General features: G+C 39.7%; 3 protein-coding genes and 1 pseudogene across 4 annotated transcripts; 1 reads left to right on the top strand and 3 right to left on the bottom strand.

The window, feature by feature from the left end:
- LOC148724120 (uncharacterized) lies at positions 1–2,464 on the bottom strand (annotated as a pseudogene).
- A 2,398-nt stretch (positions 2,465–4,862) lies between these two features.
- On the top strand, positions 4,863–9,718 carry LOC111322478 (uncharacterized). 2 transcript variants are annotated; one of them, XM_022925582.2, is made up of 5 exons: positions 4,863–5,030; positions 6,574–6,715; positions 7,164–7,214; positions 7,518–7,730; positions 8,126–9,718. In XM_022925582.2, the coding sequence occupies exons 1-5, from the start codon at positions 4,977–4,979 to the stop codon at positions 8,623–8,625; spliced, it is 960 nt and encodes a 319-aa protein (XP_022781317.2). In that variant the 5' UTR covers positions 4,863–4,976; the 3' UTR covers positions 8,626–9,718. The 2 variants fall into 2 exon arrangements, with proteins under 2 accessions (XP_022781317.2, XP_022781318.2); XM_022925583.2 differs by lacking the exon at positions 7,164–7,214 and having other exon boundaries at positions 4,867–5,030.
- Positions 9,719–10,448: 730 nt separating this feature from the next.
- LOC111322479 (uncharacterized) lies at positions 10,449–12,728 on the bottom strand. The gene is made up of 3 exons (XM_022925584.2): positions 12,534–12,728; positions 11,325–11,423; positions 10,449–10,671 (listed from the first exon to the last, which is right to left on the bottom strand). The coding sequence occupies exons 1-3, from the start codon at positions 12,645–12,647 to the stop codon at positions 10,552–10,554; spliced, it is 333 nt and encodes a 110-aa protein (XP_022781319.1). The 5' UTR covers positions 12,648–12,728; the 3' UTR covers positions 10,449–10,551.
- Positions 12,729–14,533: 1,805 nt separating this feature from the next.
- Positions 14,534–17,378, bottom strand: LOC111322459 (uncharacterized). Its single transcript, XM_022925562.2, has 3 exons — positions 17,067–17,378; positions 15,546–15,662; positions 14,534–14,784 (listed from the first exon to the last, which is right to left on the bottom strand). Exons 1-3 carry the CDS (start codon positions 17,250–17,252, stop codon positions 14,641–14,643), a joined length of 447 nt encoding a protein of 148 aa, XP_022781297.2. The 5' UTR covers positions 17,253–17,378; the 3' UTR covers positions 14,534–14,640.
- Between the last annotated feature and the right edge of the window lie 38 nt (positions 17,379–17,416).

The following is a 17,416-nucleotide window of genomic DNA, read 5'->3' as shown; positions in this document are numbered from 1 at the left end:
GCTAACGCTCGAAACGTCAGCTTTTGTAATCGTTACGGTGGCCAATTTACCATTTCAACTTTGTTGATATATCCAAATTCTTTCGATACTCCCACCGACGCAGCCCCAAACAGTTTCTTTCGAAACTGTCAGCCTTTGATCAAAAGAGAGTCAAGTCTAAACCCAGGGTTAAATCGGCCTAACCCTGGGTTAAATTTTAAGCGGAGATTAGTTGTGTTGTTCAACGGAAGGTTAACACTAACCTCGGGTTAAACGATGGCTTAAATTTAACCCACCGTGCGAGCAGGGCTAAATTGTTAACCTCCGGTTAAATCAGGAATAAAAATTAAATTGGTGGACTTGTTGTTTTGCGATTTACGCAGAAGGCGACGACGAGAAAGGAGATTTAGAGCCGGAACTCAGTGTCAAATCGACGATTTCACAGACGAAGAGCTGCCTGCTCGTTACCGCTTTCGATGAGAGTCTATTTTATTTATTACCAATCTTGTTGCCGGTGACATCAGTCGAAACACTCGACGGAGTCACGCCTTACCGCCGCTCCATCAAGTTTTAATTGCTCTCAGGTTTTACGCCAGTGGAAGTTTCCTACAAGTTAGAGGCGAACTTCGGCTGTTGTCCGCATTGACGCACCAAAGGCGTCTACAGCATCGGCGATTTTTTTCCACATTTCACTTTTTTCTAATTGGTGACGCTGTTGGTAAACTTGCTTTGAGCTAAAGGTTTTCTTTGACTTTTTCTGTTAAAACGGCAATTTCTGAAGCGCTAAAATTTTGTTTTCGAGCTTTGCGTGAGATAGCTGAGGAAGCCATTTTGCAGAGCTCGCAACTTGCTCACCATGGCAACATTGTACGAATAGTTTATTATGGGACGCTAACCGCGGGTAAAACGCGTTTAACCAGAGGTTAGCTAACCTGTCCTCTAACCGCGCTTCGAACAACGCAATTTTAACAGCGAGTTAACAAACTCACGGTTAGGAAATTTAACCTCCGGTTACGCCTAACCAGAGGTTAGTTTAACTTGTCTTTTGAACAACTGGGCCCAGATAGAGATTACCCAATAGAGAACATTATCGACCCTCCGACCAACTGGGGCCCGCTGATGCAGGGATAATATCGCAACATACTTAGACAGATGAACTTGTCCCACTTCGGGTCAGGGGTTGAACTTCTTCAAAATAACTCAAATCACAAATTACATCGGCGAAATACAAATATGAATTCTTCTGGTATCAATCGTTTTTCTTTTCCTTTCCGGCTGCCTCGTCATTTTTTCCGACACCAAGGGCGTGGACTGCCTCTTCTCTGTGGTTCATGGTTTTAAAAACATAATCGCAACGCTTCACAAATCCCCCGACGGCCTGCTTGTGGAAGAACGCCATGAAATCGTTCCTCAGCTACGTGGAAATTCCCTTCTTAACGTTTCCTTTCGCTTCGTTATCATTCTCGTCGTCAAGGCTGTCTGAGAATAGCTCTAACTTTCCTGTGTTGCCATGTTTTGAAATGAGCTCATATTCAACCGAGTGGAGTGGGTATGCCATGTCTAGAACTTTCTCTCTACGGATAACAGCTACTCGACCAAAGACCAAGCTGCCATCATCGGCCTCGACCTTGAACCCTACCTTTTTGACCGCGAGAACTGTGACATTTCCACCGATAAAATTTCTCGCTCACTAGATTGCCTTTTTAAGTCAGTTTGCTCGGCATGCTGGTCGAATCAGCAATCAAATCAACAGTCGCATCGTCTTCATCGTCAGGAATGCCCTCTTTGAGGTCACAAAGGTTGTTCTCGTCGTATCTCGTAAATGTTAGTGATTTAATCAGTTTTTCTGCTTTCACTTCGTATTCTTGACACATCTGCCGTCTCTTGAATAGAATCGACGGCACCCATTTTAGCTCAGTCTAGGTTATTGTGCACAGAACCACCACCTTGTTCCTCATCAGTTGTCAGAAAACTTTCTTAAGAACTCTACGAAACCCTCCACAAGGTCTTGAGGGACGTCGGAAACAACCTCGAAAAAGCGATCCGCGGAATCTTTGCATTCGTCTGGCTTATTGCAGAACATTTCTACGAGTTGATGGGTGGTGTTACGGAATTTGAAAAAAAACATCTCTTAACTTGGGTGAGGATCCAGGCAAGTGTGGAGCCATTCTCAGGGTAATACTTCACTGCGCTCATGTCTCCTATTGCGGCAACTGTCAGCGACCCTAAAATCGTCTTTAAATAAGCCATAGTAAGTTCAATACTAAGAAATAACTGTGGACCTAGAGAAAGATATTTTTCGTCTTGTCACGAGCGCGGTGAAGGAATAGAGAAAGATTTTGTTCACCTCTCTGTCAAGTAGCGTGTAGGTTTTTAGCTTAATAAACTGGCACAATGACTTCTTTGAGCTGCTTTTACCTGGATCCAAACTATCATGTCATAATTACTATTTAGGGGCACGTCGTCAACCCACTTTTAAAATATGTAAATTGACCGCCGTAACGACCCATGAAGCTTACGCTTGGATCGTTAGCTCTTCATCAGAACGAATGAAATCCAAAGTCCTGCTGTCATGTTTGGAAAATACCTCTCTTTGAAAAAAAAAATCAAGAAAGGGGGAATCGAATATATATCTTTTTGTTATTATAACATAACTGCTTGCTGCAGCAGGAGTATTCTATAGAAAATTACTTCAAACAATGTAGGACTCTTCGTAAACGAATTAAAAATAATTCACAAGTTAACTGCCTAGAAAGGATTTTGAAGGGGCTATGGCATCACATGGAAGACTTTAATTTGACAAAAAAGATCCCGAAAAGAAACTTTTTGGATCGGCTCGTAGCTGCAGTGATTCTTAATATTGCTTCTGATTAGGAGAGAAAAATACCACAACAAGCTTAACTTAGGCAGGTAAAATTTGTTTATTGATACATCATGCCGAATCTTATGCATTCAAACACTCAGCCGCATGGGGCATGTTAATTGATATTTTGTCAATGAGGCTCTGTCTTGTCAAAAATTATAGCACTACTAAAATTCAACTTGAGAAAAAATCTCATCATTGCCTTGCCTTCTGTAAGTCAAGTATGACAGTAGAAGGCAGTGGTGTAAATTTAGAATTTTTTACACATTTTTATTATTACTTATTAACATTTTACTTTATAATCCCTGAAAAGATTTTCGTAACACTCCGCCAGTTGTATCTTAAGAAGACTTTAAATTTCAGAGACTTACGCAACTGTAGGGAAGGGAAAGTTGTTCCAATATGTTCGAAAATTTCTCCGTTGTATCTCTCTTCTTATCATTACATGCTTCCGGTTTCCGCCTTTTCGTAAAATTTCACTATCCCATTTGGCTTAGAGGGTGTTTTCTGCCCATTTTAATTAACTTTCCCACCGAAATGGTAAAAGTGAACTAAAACGGAACAAACAAACTGATCTGGTATCACGCTTGACAAGGCTGCAAAATTCTTGTGTAAATCGTATAGCTTCCAAGCATAACAGTATAGGCAGCGTTGTAAATTTAGATTCTTTTACACATGTTTATAAATTACTCATTAACATTTTACTTTGTAATCCCTGATGAGACTGGTAATTTCCATCTTGTGAAGAAAGAAAGATTAAGGACTACAATTACATACTATCTTTCCAAGTGTCTCTACCCCAGATCACCGATGTCGACAAGTAGTTTCATGTGGATAGAGTTCATTGCACGCTTACTGCTCTAAGGGCTTACAGCAATATCCGCTCTGGCGCCATTAGTGTGACCTTCCCTATCAGATTTCCGGTTCCTCCCGGCTGAATTCTTCCTCCAGGCCAGCGGAAGATACTTTTTATAGACTGTTTGCATGTGCTCTTCGTAGATTTCTCAGATCCATGTCAATTTCACTGATTTATGATCAAGGAAAAAAAAAAGGAAGTACATCCCCAGGGGGAGGGGGGATACTTTCAACCAGCCTGGTCGTCCTCTCGTGACCGTCTTTCAGACCAAAACATATCATTTTTTTCACTCGCTTCCGTACGTGACCCTTTAATCCACACAAATTGTCAGAGCTAACTTCTTTAAGCTGTGCTTAACATTACTCTGATTGCGACGACTGATCCCCTTTTTCTTCTTCCTGAAAACCACACTCCCCGCCAGTCGTATCTTGGAAGACTTTAAATTTCAGAGACTAATATAACTGTACGTAGAGAAGGGGAAGTTGTTCCAATATGTTCGAAAATTTCCCCGTTGTATCTCTCTTCTTATCATTCCATGCTTCCGGTTTCCGCCTTTTGGAAAAATTTCACTATCCCATTTCGCTTAGAGGGTGTTTTCCGCCCATTTGAATGAACATTCCCACTGAAACGGTACAAACAATCTAAAACGGAACAAACAAACTGATCTGGTATCACGCTTCACAAGGCTGCAAAACAGTTCAGTAGGCTGTCTTTGTTGCTGTGCCCTTTTTAATGAAAATATTAGTCTTTTGATCCACCTTAAGTGCTGCATTTACATGTTATTAAAAAAACAAAGAGTCGAGTCATGTGACAAGAGCCAAGTAATGTTTATTATTTAATACATATGTCACGCCTACCAATCGGAAATGGCTCTTCACAATATAAAATCCGGTTATTCGTTTACACCATCTGTTTACCAAACTTTGAACCAAATAAAGTGTTCTAAAATTTTTTCAAATGGCCCCCCCTTTAAAGCCGTAATGCATAATACTACGAATTAACATTAGAAACAGAAATTTTGCCCGATGATGTTGGTTTCGCCCGTTCCAACGAGAACCGCGATCAATATATTAATGCAAAGCAAAACAGGAACTTATGGAGTCACGCGTGTTTAATCCAAGCCAAATTTATGAGCCACAATTGTGACGTAATTGAGGGCTGATAATAGCATAGCGCAGTATATAACAAATAACGTGAACTAAGTTGCTAACAGTTGACAACGCTTGGATTTTGTAACAGCTAAACTCTGGCGATTAGTTTTCAGCCGAGAAGATCACGATGAAGATGTGGGTGTTTTTGTGTCTGTTTGTTGGTTTGACCCACGCTAATCGGGTGAGTGTATCTTAATTTGGGAGTTTATGTCAACTTCCAACGTTTTAAATTCTCGACGCAATTATGATTCCGTCCGTTCCCCGTTACGGAAGGTTGATTTGCGTAAAATCAAAGAAAACATGCCTACTTCGCTCACTTTCATTCATGTTACTACAACCGTTACTTAATCAATCGTCTCTTGAACTAGCAAATCACGTAGAACTTTTACATTTCTCATGGTCGTAGCTAGTGTTTCGTTTTGTTTGCTTTCAAGACACCATGCAGTAAAGTCACATGGTCGAAGTAGAAGTGACAGTTGTCAAAATTATTCAAGTGAATCAAACGGTCTAGATCGAACGAAATCAAAAGCGCCGAGGTGTCTTTACCAGAATATCTCTTTTAAAAGTTAAAAATGCTTTAAAAGAAACTGCCGCTTTTTAACGTTCGATCAGCGTGTGGCTATTTGATTGTTCCGTACCAATTTTCTACGACGTTCTGGGTTTATCCTGAAAAATAAAAATTCACGACGCTCTGATATTGTGGCCACTCAAGCGTAAATGACTACAAATAAATTCACATTTGGTATGCTTTGAAATAAAAGTTAAAGATAAGAGATTTTTCTTTCAACTGAGGAAAGTGAAAATTCGGACGCCAAGCTGGATTCTTTTATCAACTTATTTAAAAAAGGGGACAAAGGGGAAAAGGAAAAAAGGACAAGAAGAAGAAAAATAAAAGGAAAAAAGAAAAATGGAAATTGACCTCTAAAAAATGTTTTTTTCTTATCCACGAAAGGGGAATTTATGCCTGATAACAGAGCTTAAGTTTAAGCTCAACTTTTTTCCATAGAAGAAGTTTCAGCTGGGTGCTAGTCGCGAGTCGTCTGACACGATAAACAAGGAGACTTCGGTTTGAAGTTTCTTTCCGGTAACTGAGCTATTTGAATCGATAGTCACGCACTCATCTTGACCTTGTCACGTTTTCCGTTTTGGCAAAGGACCGGTCATTTTTTATTTTTGTTGCGTCACGATCGAATTCATTCACAATTGTTGGAATAAGCACCCGTTACAGATTAAAACGAATCGCATTGTCATCCACCTTCCCTGAAGTGCTTTCACATTCCTCGTCAAAGCTGCACAGAAACTAACAGTTTCTGGCAAGAGAAAAAGTTATGGGACGTTATTTTCACTTGGTATTGGGGCATTTGCCAAATTTTACTGGTTTCCATTCGTTTGTCATTCATCTATATTTTTTTTACGCTCACTCTTTTCAGTCCACCATGTTTTTTGCCCGTTTACGTCTGTCCATGGGAATGCTCTCTTGATCTTACCGAATTACAGCGATTTATGTTGGAAGCAAAACCAATTACGTACGGTTTTGCTAAACTCTTCATAATTTTCTACACTTTATGACTGGTTAAAAAAATTCGCACCAACTCGCTCGTCTAAGTGGTTCGATTCTGCGGCTCCAAAATTTTGTGGCTTCTTGCCCGTTGTGGCTTCTTTCCCGTTGTTCTTGCCCGTTGTGGCTTCTTTCCCGCTAACCTATGGCATTTGTTCTATTTCAGGTAAGGAAGGTAGCCATGCCGACAGAATTACGGAATGTTATGGCCGACGTAAATTCCTTGGACTCTTTTCTGCGAGTTGTGAATGCAGTAAAGTTGAGAGCCGTCATAGACGAATTAAGGATCCATAGCAGAGGCAACAAAGGTGCGAGAAAACTCACTCGCGTTTTTTAGGGTGGTTTATTAATATAGCTGGATATCACTTAAATTTGCTGTCATACCCATACGTCCGCTAACGTGACCATCTCCGGAAAAATATATTAGTCTTCGTGTGGAGATAGATGTTTTATTTCTTACAAAGAGCTCACTACAAAGGCCACTCCTCTACGAAAGCTTATTAGTTTTACCTCAGCGTTGCTGCTAATTGGTGCAGACAAATTAAAGAGGTGTCTCCAAAAGACAAACCGTTTTTGAAAGAGCAACGTTCATGGCTAAATTCTAATCTAAAATAGGAAGTAAATTTTGTTTTTGCTTTGTTTTGTTTTGTTTTTTCTTTTTGTTCAACAAAGTGATAGTAGCGGTGGGGTGGGGAGAGTAATTCGCCTATTGAGGTCACTGCTGTTGTTTGACTAATCACGTGTCTTTCAATTCAGGTCTACTGCATCAAGGAATACCTGCCAATGAACATGGCTCACTTGAAAAATGTAAGTTAATTTCTTTTATAGCGATGTAAATTGAATATCTTCCAGCATTTTCAGTTGTAGTCATCATAATGGGAAAAAAAAAAAAAAAAAAAACAGCGACGTAGTTCAATCCTGCTATCACTCGTATCAAACACAATTTTAAAAGCGGTCGGGCGATCATATGGAACGCTACCCCATAAAAGATTGGCAATGACTCTCTTGACAGAGAGACAAACTTGGAGGAACTAAATTTTGCATTGGGGTTTTTGAAATAAGGCACTATTAACCTTTAATTATGAATAATTATTAATTTTTGCTTCATAGCTGAGATTCCGAGCCAACTAGCAAGGGTTCTCCAGGATTCTGATCTACCTCATGTCATTCTGAATAATGCGCCTTGTGCTCCGCGTCCTGAAGTAATAGAAGTACCTCAGCCTAAAAATGAAAACGCTTTTTATTTTCCTTTTTTTGTGACTTTACACCGTTGTGGCGGCTCCTGCAACGCTAGGCCGTTTGAAACAAATTGCCAACTGCAAGGTAAGTCAAATGAATCACAAGTAATACATTTGTTATCATTAAGCATTCGGTCCCACCCACAGAATGGATTCTGGTATAATGGTATTAAAAGACATAAAAGCACGAGAATGAGTTGAGAGTCAGACTCTCAACTCATTCTCGTGCTTTTCAACTTTTCAACTCCCAGCGGCCAATCAGGACGAAGGTTTGCATCATCATTAGCCGACGAGAGCTCAAAGTGAGGACAAACGACTTCTTCAAGCGCGGAAAACTGAAAGTGACCAGGTCGCCACTGTTTTTTAGTGTTACATCTGATTGGTTGACCGGATAAAGCGAATTTTCTGGACCAATCACGGGGCAATGTTAAGTAAAACCAAAAAACGCTCTTTCTGAATAGTTTTCTCTCTACCTTGCAGCAAAAGAGGACTTCAATCTTCTTGTGAGCAAGATGTCTTGGTCATCATCATCAGACAGACTTAACGAGACATCATATGATATTGCTGCAGTCCGCATGACGAATCACTCAAGTTGTTCGTGCCAATGTAAAGTTAAACCTTCTGATTGTGATAATCGAACCCAACACTACTCTAAAGAACATTGTAGATGCGATTGTAGAAAGCGTTTTATGTATTGTCCACACAACTACCGCTGGGATCCCATCAAATGCCAGTGCACGTGCAATCCAAGTAATGCAGTTCTAGCTGAGTGCACAAAACGCGTCGAGTTTGATATGGAAACGTGCCGGTGCACGTGCAGCAAGAAACGTTGCAAACATCGTGCAAAAGTGCGAGACCCCAAGACCTGTAGGTGCAAGTGTCCTAAGTGCCCTCAACCAAGGATGAGGCAGAATTTACAGTCATGTACCTGTACCCATTCTATTAGGAAATTCAGTAAATTACGACGTCGTTACGACTAAACCAAAATGAGAAAGTCGCAGGGAGACTTAAAGCAAAGAACGACACGACGACATCGAAAACGAGGAGAAAATACACTAGAACAATGGCTAAGGCAGGCTTGTCAAAAATATTTTGAGGAACTGGACTGTGATACTAAGGAGGTGGGACTAGAGATCGAAGGTCCCTCTGCAGGCGAGGGCCTGGGAGCCACAAGCACTCAGAATAGCCGACGAGTTTATCAGGCTGAATGGTAAAATTCGCTGGCTGCTTGCTTGTTTTGACAACCCGGCCCGAGACATGTGTTTGAAAACTTATAGATTATTTCAGTGCCGGCCGTCCATCTTCTACAAAACGGCAACATGAAATCACCAAATTTCATGTACTCCGAGAACGGGAACGGAAGCTCGGTGCACGTTTCCTTTTTGGAAACTGATGTTGCCTTCAATTGTTGCTGAAGGGGAGATCTAACGTTGTTAGAGATCGTTACTTCAATGATTTGAAAACTTGAAGTTATCTTAAGGGACGTAAACTTATTCTTTTGATCAACGCCCTTTCGGCGTCGTTGTCGTCAATGCTTTAAATCCCCAATAAACTCTTTATCGTTACTCTTCAGGGACATTTTGTACCATTTAGAAAGAGCTCGCCATAAAAAAGGCGAAGCTAGAGGAAAGAAAATTAGATACATTTTGATTCATGCAGTTCTCCCTCGGCCATTTTCTCATCAACAGCCACAAAATCGTAATTCACCCTCATTAACTGAAAACTAACGGTGGCCGTTTGATACCGAAAACCGAACTTTGAGTAATATAATTTTCTATTGAGTGTCGAAGATAGTCTGAGATTGCTTTGGTTTTGTTTTGCTTACTTGGTCCAGAAAACTCGAAACATTTCCACAACAAATCAAATTGCTTAGGGTACCTTGCTTGTTCTTTCTTTGAGTTCTAATTAATTCGTTGGGATATTTTCCTGGATTCTGATTGGCTGCTGTGATCGCGACTCTCAATTGAATTAGAACACGACACTTTTTAAATCTTTTGTGACCTTTTATTGTATAGTAGATATTTTTAGGAACATATTCGTATTTTTATATGTAATAAATTAATTTTTATCGTACGACAGTATTGTTTTTTGTAACATAAGGGCCTTTTTGAACACTAGCCTCGTCCCTGAATGGGCTACCCTGAATAAATAAAGTTTATCACTTCACATCGCATAAATCGAAATGTACTTCATGTTAAATCGTTACTTACTAAGTTTAAATGCTGAAAAGGGTAATTTTGTAAAAAGATCTTTGTTTTGTATCGTCGTAGACCTCGTCATTACAATTATTTGGCTTGAATAATATTTGTGAAAAACCTATGAAATATAAATCAGAATAAAAAGATGAAAGATAAAGTAAATGAGTAAATAAAGTTATTAATGGAGAAGAATAAACTGATACTAATGAGAAAATTGATGTCAAATTGAATTCACTACAAAGCTCTGAAAAACGCAATCATCAGAAATATCTATTGAACTTAGTCGCGTTCAAGGCCAAACAGTTCAGAGCAAGGGTAATTACCGTTAGTTTGTTACTCGAAGTCAGTTTGCTTTCGTGTTCTAATTGTTGTAGTGATGTGTCAAAACACAACTAACCGGCTAAAATCAAATCAAAGTGTTCACGGTTTTGAGAGTCATACAGTCGCGAGGCTCAAAATCGCGCCGATCCAAGGCTGACATCTCTTTAGGACATAACTAAATGGTTTCTTTCAAAACTTGTCGTCTTCTCAGCCGAAGGAAAATCCGCTTTTCAACAGGAATGGGGCTAGAAGCAGTTAACTACAAATGAAGACGAAACTCGATCGAAAGTAAAAACATGGCAAACGCCGCCTAAAAGATATCTTTATTCATCTTCACTGAATCTTTTATTCTCCATATCTGCAGTCAACAAGAAACGGTCATCTCACTCAGATGACATCCTTAAGCTTATCTTTCAGGCAATGAACGAAATTGTCCAGACATGTCAGTCCATTGTGATTCTGAGTTGCCTTGGAGACGCATCCCCCTAACTCTTTCTCACAGGGGCTCTGTAGATTAAAAGAATACAACATTGTAGATGAGGAGACGTAATTTTAGAGACGTAATTTTGGCGAACAACTCTCGGCTCAGTATTCAGTCTTGGTGAAAATTATAGTGGTCATCTTAGATTTTAACTACAGCGTAAGGTTCAGGAGAGAATTAATGAAATCTGTATCAAAGGGATTGGTGGGCGACGGTCAGAAGGTAGGAGGGTGGGGAACGTTTTTAATTTGCTTTCTCATCATCTTTTCTCGGTCACCACTTAGAGATCTGACTCCTTCAAGAGCCGGTAACTAAATGGTCAACACACTTCACCCGGCACAGATCTAAAGGTCCTGGCTCGGTACTTTACCGTCAGCAGTGTCTCTTGTAGCCTCTTCCAAGCTCTCAGTTTGCGGGGAGAGCGAGATAGGGGGCGAGAATGAAAAAAAAAAAAAAAGAAACCTGAATGGAGTGGGGAAAAAAGAGGAAGGTCTCAAGGGTGGAGGCAAGTGAAAGGGGTAGGGGAGGAGTTACAGCTATAGACTAGCATCCGAGCTAGTAGGAGGAGATGACATCCCTGGAGTTTCTTGTCAAGAGAACTTGAATAAATTGATGTAGTTATGAGATCTTGGAGTAATATCTTTATTGAAAATTCAAATTGATAGGATGAGGTACTTACGGCCGCGGAAGGAGGATTCAGTTTTGAGTGAAACTCTTTGAAGCACTGTTTCGTTTGTTGGCCCGGTTTGAAACATTTCTGCAGAAGCTGTACACTTTTCTGCAAAACAAACATCAACGATGAACACATTAAATCGACCTCTAATTGGCACTGACTTGCGATTTAAGAGCACTGGTAGATCCAGAACTTAGATTAAGGGTGGGGGGGGGAGGGGGACGGTTTTAATGAGTGTGTATGCTTGCCGGCTTTTCTTTCTTCTGCGTTTATTTCTTTTACCCAAACTAAGGGTGTTGGGGGTCCCCCGGGCCCCTCCCCTAGATCCGCCACTGTAGTGCATTTCGATCGCGAGTCGTAAAGCTGAAACCCAAATAGTCATGCACAGCAGCCAATCAGAGTAAAAAAAGAAATCAAAAGATGCTGATAAAAATCAAAATAGAAAAGAGCTAACTGCTCCTAAAGCGCAAGAAACCCCGAGTGACCAAATAGTGATTGGTTCCAGTTTTGTATCTGATTAGTTTGAGAGAGGATTGCGGATTTCTAAGACTAATCACGGTGTAAAATAAAGTAAAACCAACTCATGTCCAGATCACTTTCGATACACAATTGAAAATTGTTCTAATCAAATGAGTTCAGCCCAATATGCGGTGGGCTGGTGTCTGATTGGGGTGCTGCGTTGGCCTGCGGAACAGCCGCGTTCATTTTCGCGCTTTCAGGTGAAAGAGGGCAAAAAAAAAAAAAAAAGAAAAGAAAAACAGATCAGAAAGATTATGCTCAAAATCTCTGAGAATGCATGAAAGTTGGGTGAGCTTAAAACATGTGAAATGAGTCGCCTGAAATGATAATCCTAATTTGTTGAAAATTGGTTCTATTTTTACAATAATCAAAATTGAACCTTGTTTTTTACGAGGGTTCTCAAACAAAAAATAACGGATTTTTCCAAATAGGGTGAGCTCTATCCTTTCAAATTAGAGGCGAATATTTTAATTACAACGATAGAGGGTTTAAGCATGAAGCTACTGGGAATGGCAAACAGTATAAACGAATTCTGATTTCATTTTCTGATTTCATTAGTCCTGAATAAGCCTTTTATATATTTAAAAAACAAACAAAAAAAGCTTTTTCATTGTAAAAGCGTATATTAATACCTCAGAAAACCACTAAATTTATGCTTTTAGTTCTCTTAACCACTTTTGCCTCTCTGCTACTTACGTCTATAAAGGCCTCTGAGCCTCTTAGTGGTGCATCCCTTTTTATTTCTACCAAGTGCTTGGCTGCCGTGAAACCAATAATGGCACAGAATAAAAAGACTAACACTATCCTCATTGTGGCTCTCAGCTTTGGCTACGATTCTTGTAGCTTTTTGGTTTACGAAAATGTTATCTAAATCTTAAAGGCGCAAACTTTTGGAATATTCATGCGCGTATTCAATTATTTGATCACCTGTTAGCTATATTGTACCAAATCGTCACTTTTGGAACTATTTGTTTGTTGGTAATATCTGAGAAAAAAATACTTTAAGGTCTCGAAATAGCTGAATTCGTCGCAATGTCTAATATGCCTTAAAATTGGGTGTTCTTAGATGGAGAAGCCTAATAATTGAAAGTCGAGCGCTGTGCTGGGCTATCAGGAATTAAAAAGCAACCGCCCAAAGGCTCACAGTCTTGTTTCAGATGGAATGTTAATGAGTTCATCTAGGACTGCCTTATAGAATTAGGAAGTGTTTAAGAAAACTATTAAAAAATAGAGCATACCGAGTTTATCACCAGGGAATCTTTCAGTATATATTCAAGTGTCGAGTCTATTAAATTTCTCATTTTAGATATTTCTCTCCGTGAATGATTCTGCGTTTTTGAACGATTGAGTTGGCCTGAGAAAGGCAACAGCTGTGCGCTTTACAAGAACCTACAATTGCTTATTCAGCTGTTTTAGTGTTTGTGACACGAATTTTTGGAGGCATTTTTATTTTTTTTCGAAGAAAAGTTAAACAAAAATTGATAAATGCGCTTTTTGATTTTGGCTAGGTGACGTCTTGCGTTCACAACAGGGAAAGGCAGGTTTATTTCACAAACTATCTCAAGCTTTTAAGTCTCTTACGCTTATAAATCAAATCAATATTATGTGGCATTAAATTTGACAGAAACAGATTGAAACGGGGATTTTTGGCCAATGCTTCTATTGTAATATTCGAAAAATAAAGAAATTTTGACCTGGCTGTAAAACGCGTTACTGTATCACTGCCTGTATGATAACTCTTGGCGAACAGATTTACTTACAATCACGTCAACAATATTGTATTTGTTTCTGTCAAACGGAATAAATTTGAGGTAAAAAAAAAATAGGAAAAACGCACCGAATCGAAATATGGCGTCCAATTTGAATAACCATTGTAACTTACTTGCCTCGTCTTCACGTGAAAACTCAAAAGGATTATCACATGTGTGAGACGCTGGTAAGTCCAAAACAATGGCAATTAACAAATGGTAAACACTACTGCGTACACTATTGAGTTATGGATGCACGCGGGAGGTTGCTAAGCACGAAAGAAGCGTAAGAGTCGCTCGAGGCGATAGCCGAGAGCGACTCTAGCTTCTTGAGTGCTTAGCAAATCTCCCAAGTGCATCCATAACTCAATAGTGTACGCTGTGGTGTTTACCATTTGTTTTATAACATAACATTAACACACTGTAGCTAGAGTTCCCTTTTATTTAACAAATCTTACGTGACCAGAAAAAACAAGCGCGCACGGAAAAATAGTCTTTGCATTTGCTCACGTCAGCAGCGTACACCCATGGGCAAATGGGGGACGCTAAATTCACCAATCAGAGCGCGCGCTTTACTTTGGTTATGTTATAATTCAAGTTGGGCGCCATATTTCGATTCGGTGTATTAAAAAAAAGAAAGAAACTGTAATCAAATTATATTTGCAGTATATTGAGTTGTAATGAAATTTATTTTTGAGAGAAGGTTTCAGTTGGATGTCACATATAAGTACTTTCACATATAAGTACTTTCATACCCACAAGGCCATAAGCTGAGCTCATGTTCGTGTCTCGAGAACCGCCAATAGCCCGTGCTTAGCAGCGAATTTTGTAAGATATAAAATTTGACTCAAATGAATATTTCCTTTCTATAAGCGATACAGAGTACTATGGGTCAGTAGGTCATTAAATTTGACCACTGAACAATTACGGAGAAATATTATGCAGGAGTTGTTTTTTTTTTTTGAAGATTTATTTAGCTAGATACAGCTTCCTTCATCTACACCGATGGTGTTTATGACACACAGTGGCCACAATGGCCATACAGGAAATTTTAACTAGCGTCCAGAGCCATCTAATTCGTCAGAGCCATCTAATTTGTCTTTCATGCAGCGGCGTTTGAAACGCATTATGCAATTGATAGGTTTGTGCCCCGTTGGTTCCCCTTCGCATTCCTGAAAACTTTGTTTGACACATTCAATCTGAAAAAAAAAAAAAAACAAACATAAGCGGCGGAGGTAAAACCAAGAAAAAATTGCCAAAGAAAGGAAGGAAATAAGGAGACTAGACTAGAACTGAAAAGTTAATAATGGAGTGGAAAGTTAAGTTAAGTCGAGCTAAAAGTCTAGTTTATAGCATGGTATGGCATGGTATACAGGGTTTCTGATTTGGATCCGTCTGCCGTTTTAAGTATTGCCAAACGTTTAACCTTTTTCCTCCCGTGAGTGACCAAGACAGAATTTCTCGCTACAACTCCAATACAATATCAAGCAGACAAGTGATGAGAATAAAGACAAATATGAACAAAGGGATCGTCAGTTGATCCAATACCAAATTCTCCAAGCTAACATTACGAGAATTTGTATGGCAGACAGTGAGGAGAATTCCTATGAAGATCTTGGGAGCGAAAGGGTGAACAAATACATTACATAATGTCATGCGTCTGTTTGGAAATAGATCACTGATGGCGTCAAAATGCGCTAACAACAAAAAAAGTGGCACAGGAAGGCCAGCAAAAGTGGCACAGGAAGCCCAGCCAATCTCTCAATGATAAAAAAAGAAAAAGTTTGTTTGAGGTGACGTCAGCTTTGCGCCTGTCCTCCAATAGGTCGTAAGTGGTAGGATTTACCTTGTCGTACAAACCTCCACAGATGACAAATAGCTCGGGAGGCAAATGGAATACGAGTTATTCTTGTGAAGAGGATGAGTGAGAAATAAATTTACTTTTATCAAAGTTACTTACCACTCTCTCATTATTGGATTGACCCTGGGGCAGTGCTTTTTTAAATTTTTCCATACATCCCGCTTTCATCTGACCATGTTCTCCTTGGAAACAAGCTAACAAAAGTTCAATAGCACCCTATGGAAAACAGAATGCTGTGTGATTAGCCTTGCCCTAGCCCTTCTCTGAAGATTTTCTTTAACCTTAAAGCACAATAATTTATTTAATCACTTTATCCAGAGTGTGGTGAGGGTCGCACAACAGAGCGAGGCTCCAAATTAAGTGCGCCCAATATCCCACCCATCCCACCCCAGGGGAGGACATCCATCACACAGTAATCTCGTGTGTGGGAAATTAACGTCTCCTACCCCAACCCTGCAGGAGACGGGACCACCATTTATTCGTCCCTATCCGAGAAGACTAGAATATCTAACCATTTCTTGATGTTATAGAAAGGTAGCAAATTCTTCTCAATTATTTTAAGACCCTGAGTGTTGGTCCGGCCTGGGCTCGAACCCTCGACCTCCCGCACAACAGTCCAGCGCTCTATCCATTGAGCTAACCGGGAAGCGGTCGAGCTAACCTTCCTTTAAAATGGCGATCTACACAAAGCACTGTTTTGATTATAGTACCCATTTTCTGCTGTTAGAATGAATTGAAGGTTAAATCAGGGAAATTTTGAAGAACTATTGACCACCCGACTATTTCTCAAATTGTCTTTTCTTCAGATGCCTAACCACAACTCTTATGCGACTGAAATATTTTTAAGTTGTATAAAGAAAACTTGTATGTCTTCATAAATCTCTCATGATATATGGTGAATCTACAAGATTCATTTAATGGTTCAAGATAAACTTATTTTGAAACGTTTAAAAAAAAAATTAGGTGCTAATGGGAATTGTCCAACCTTCTTTTAAAAGATGAAATGATGAGAGGATCAAAGGCGTTGCACCTTTGACCTTGTTCAGTCAACCCGTGAAGCTTAGTTTAGGTAATCATTAGTCGAAGGATTATTACACTTCCGTCTTTACACACAGCATTAACATTACTCAAAATAGCGACATTACTTACAATATTCACTTTACTTGCAGGCCACTCTTACAAGATTAACAACGCCCACAACTCTAACCTTAACAGAAAGTACTAACATTACTCACGAATTAACAATACTAGCGCTAGTCGAAGGATTTTGATCTCTCATCCTAGGTTCCGTCATAGCCGTTTAACTCCTTTTTTTTCGAAGATCGGGCTGAAATTTCAATATCTTTCTATTGATATCGCTTAATTATTCCCGTAGTTTGAGGGCCAGTTGTTACATATGAACCTAGCATATGACGTAGATCATCAGATCACAATCGACTTTGGTGGGTTAAAGTGCGGTTCACTGAGATCCTCTCAAGGAACTTAGTCTTTTCTTTGTTCCGCACTCGTTGGCCGAAACATTTCAATTTTTCTCTAATTTCTGGTTATGGCTCTTTTAATAAGATAAACCTTGAGTCAAGGCAACGAGGAGTAAAATGAAATGAAACATAGATCACTCACTTTTACAGATTTGACAGGACGTGGTTTATGTCCCCCTTTGGGGTCTTCAAGCTCCCAGGGCTCAAGCTCATTCAGTTCATCTTCGAGGCTTTCTGACAAGTCTTTCCCTATCAAATATCTTCCATTCACGAACGCTACAGAAACACTGGCAAAGATCAAGAAACAACTCACAAGGACGATTTTCATCTTGTGTTGCTTAAGGCCGCGAAATTTAATGCACGCCAGTGAGCTTTATTTAGTTGTTGTCCACCGCAACTCTTGAAGAGATTACAAATCTTTCTGTCTCGCAACTGAGAAAGAAGCATGCGTAATGTGATCGACTTGGAACACTTTTGTGTATTCAGCTTGCC

Source organism: Stylophora pistillata, chromosome 9 (assembly GCF_964205215.1).
Source record: "Stylophora pistillata chromosome 9, jaStyPist1.2, whole genome shotgun sequence".
NCBI lineage: Eukaryota > Metazoa > Cnidaria > Anthozoa > Scleractinia > Pocilloporidae > Stylophora > Stylophora pistillata.
Note: the sequence above shows the minus strand (reverse complement) of the source record. Positions and strands in the feature narration are given on the sequence as shown.

What these genes read in the sequence shown, in the direction of transcription:
- LOC111322478 (XM_022925582.2), top strand. Translation starts at nt 4,977, where the DNA reads ATGAAGATGTGGGTGTTTTTGTGTCTGTTTGTTGGTTTGACCCACGCT. An exon ending in CCATAGCAGAGGCAACAAAG is followed by an intron (nt 6,716 to 7,163) that starts GTGCGAGAAAAC and finishes CTTTCAATTCAG; the next exon opens with GTCTACTGCATCAAGGAATA. An exon ending in ACATGGCTCACTTGAAAAAT is followed by an intron (nt 7,215 to 7,517) that starts GTAAGTTAATTT and finishes TTTGCTTCATAG; the next exon opens with CTGAGATTCCGAGCCAACTA.
- LOC111322479 (XM_022925584.2), bottom strand. Translation starts at nt 12,647, where the DNA reads ATGAGGATAGTGTTAGTCTTTTTATTCTGTGCCATTATTGGTTTCACG. An exon ending in GCTCAGAGGCCTTTATAGAC is followed by an intron (nt 11,424 to 12,533) that starts GTAAGTAGCAGA and finishes TTTGTTTTGCAG; the next exon opens with AAAAGTGTACAGCTTCTGCA. An exon ending in TGAATCCTCCTTCCGCGGCC is followed by an intron (nt 10,672 to 11,324) that starts GTAAGTACCTCA and finishes TTTAATCTACAG; the next exon opens with AGCCCCTGTGAGAAAGAGTT.
- LOC111322459 (XM_022925562.2), bottom strand. Translation starts at nt 17,252, where the DNA reads ATGAAAATCGTCCTTGTGAGTTGTTTCTTGATCTTTGCCAGTGTTTCT. An exon ending in GTCCTGTCAAATCTGTAAAA is followed by an intron (nt 15,663 to 17,066) that starts GTGAGTGATCTA and finishes TGTTTTCCATAG; the next exon opens with GGTGCTATTGAACTTTTGTT. An exon ending in AATCCAATAATGAGAGAGTG is followed by an intron (nt 14,785 to 15,545) that starts GTAAGTAACTTT and finishes TTTTTTTTTCAG; the next exon opens with ATTGAATGTGTCAAACAAAG.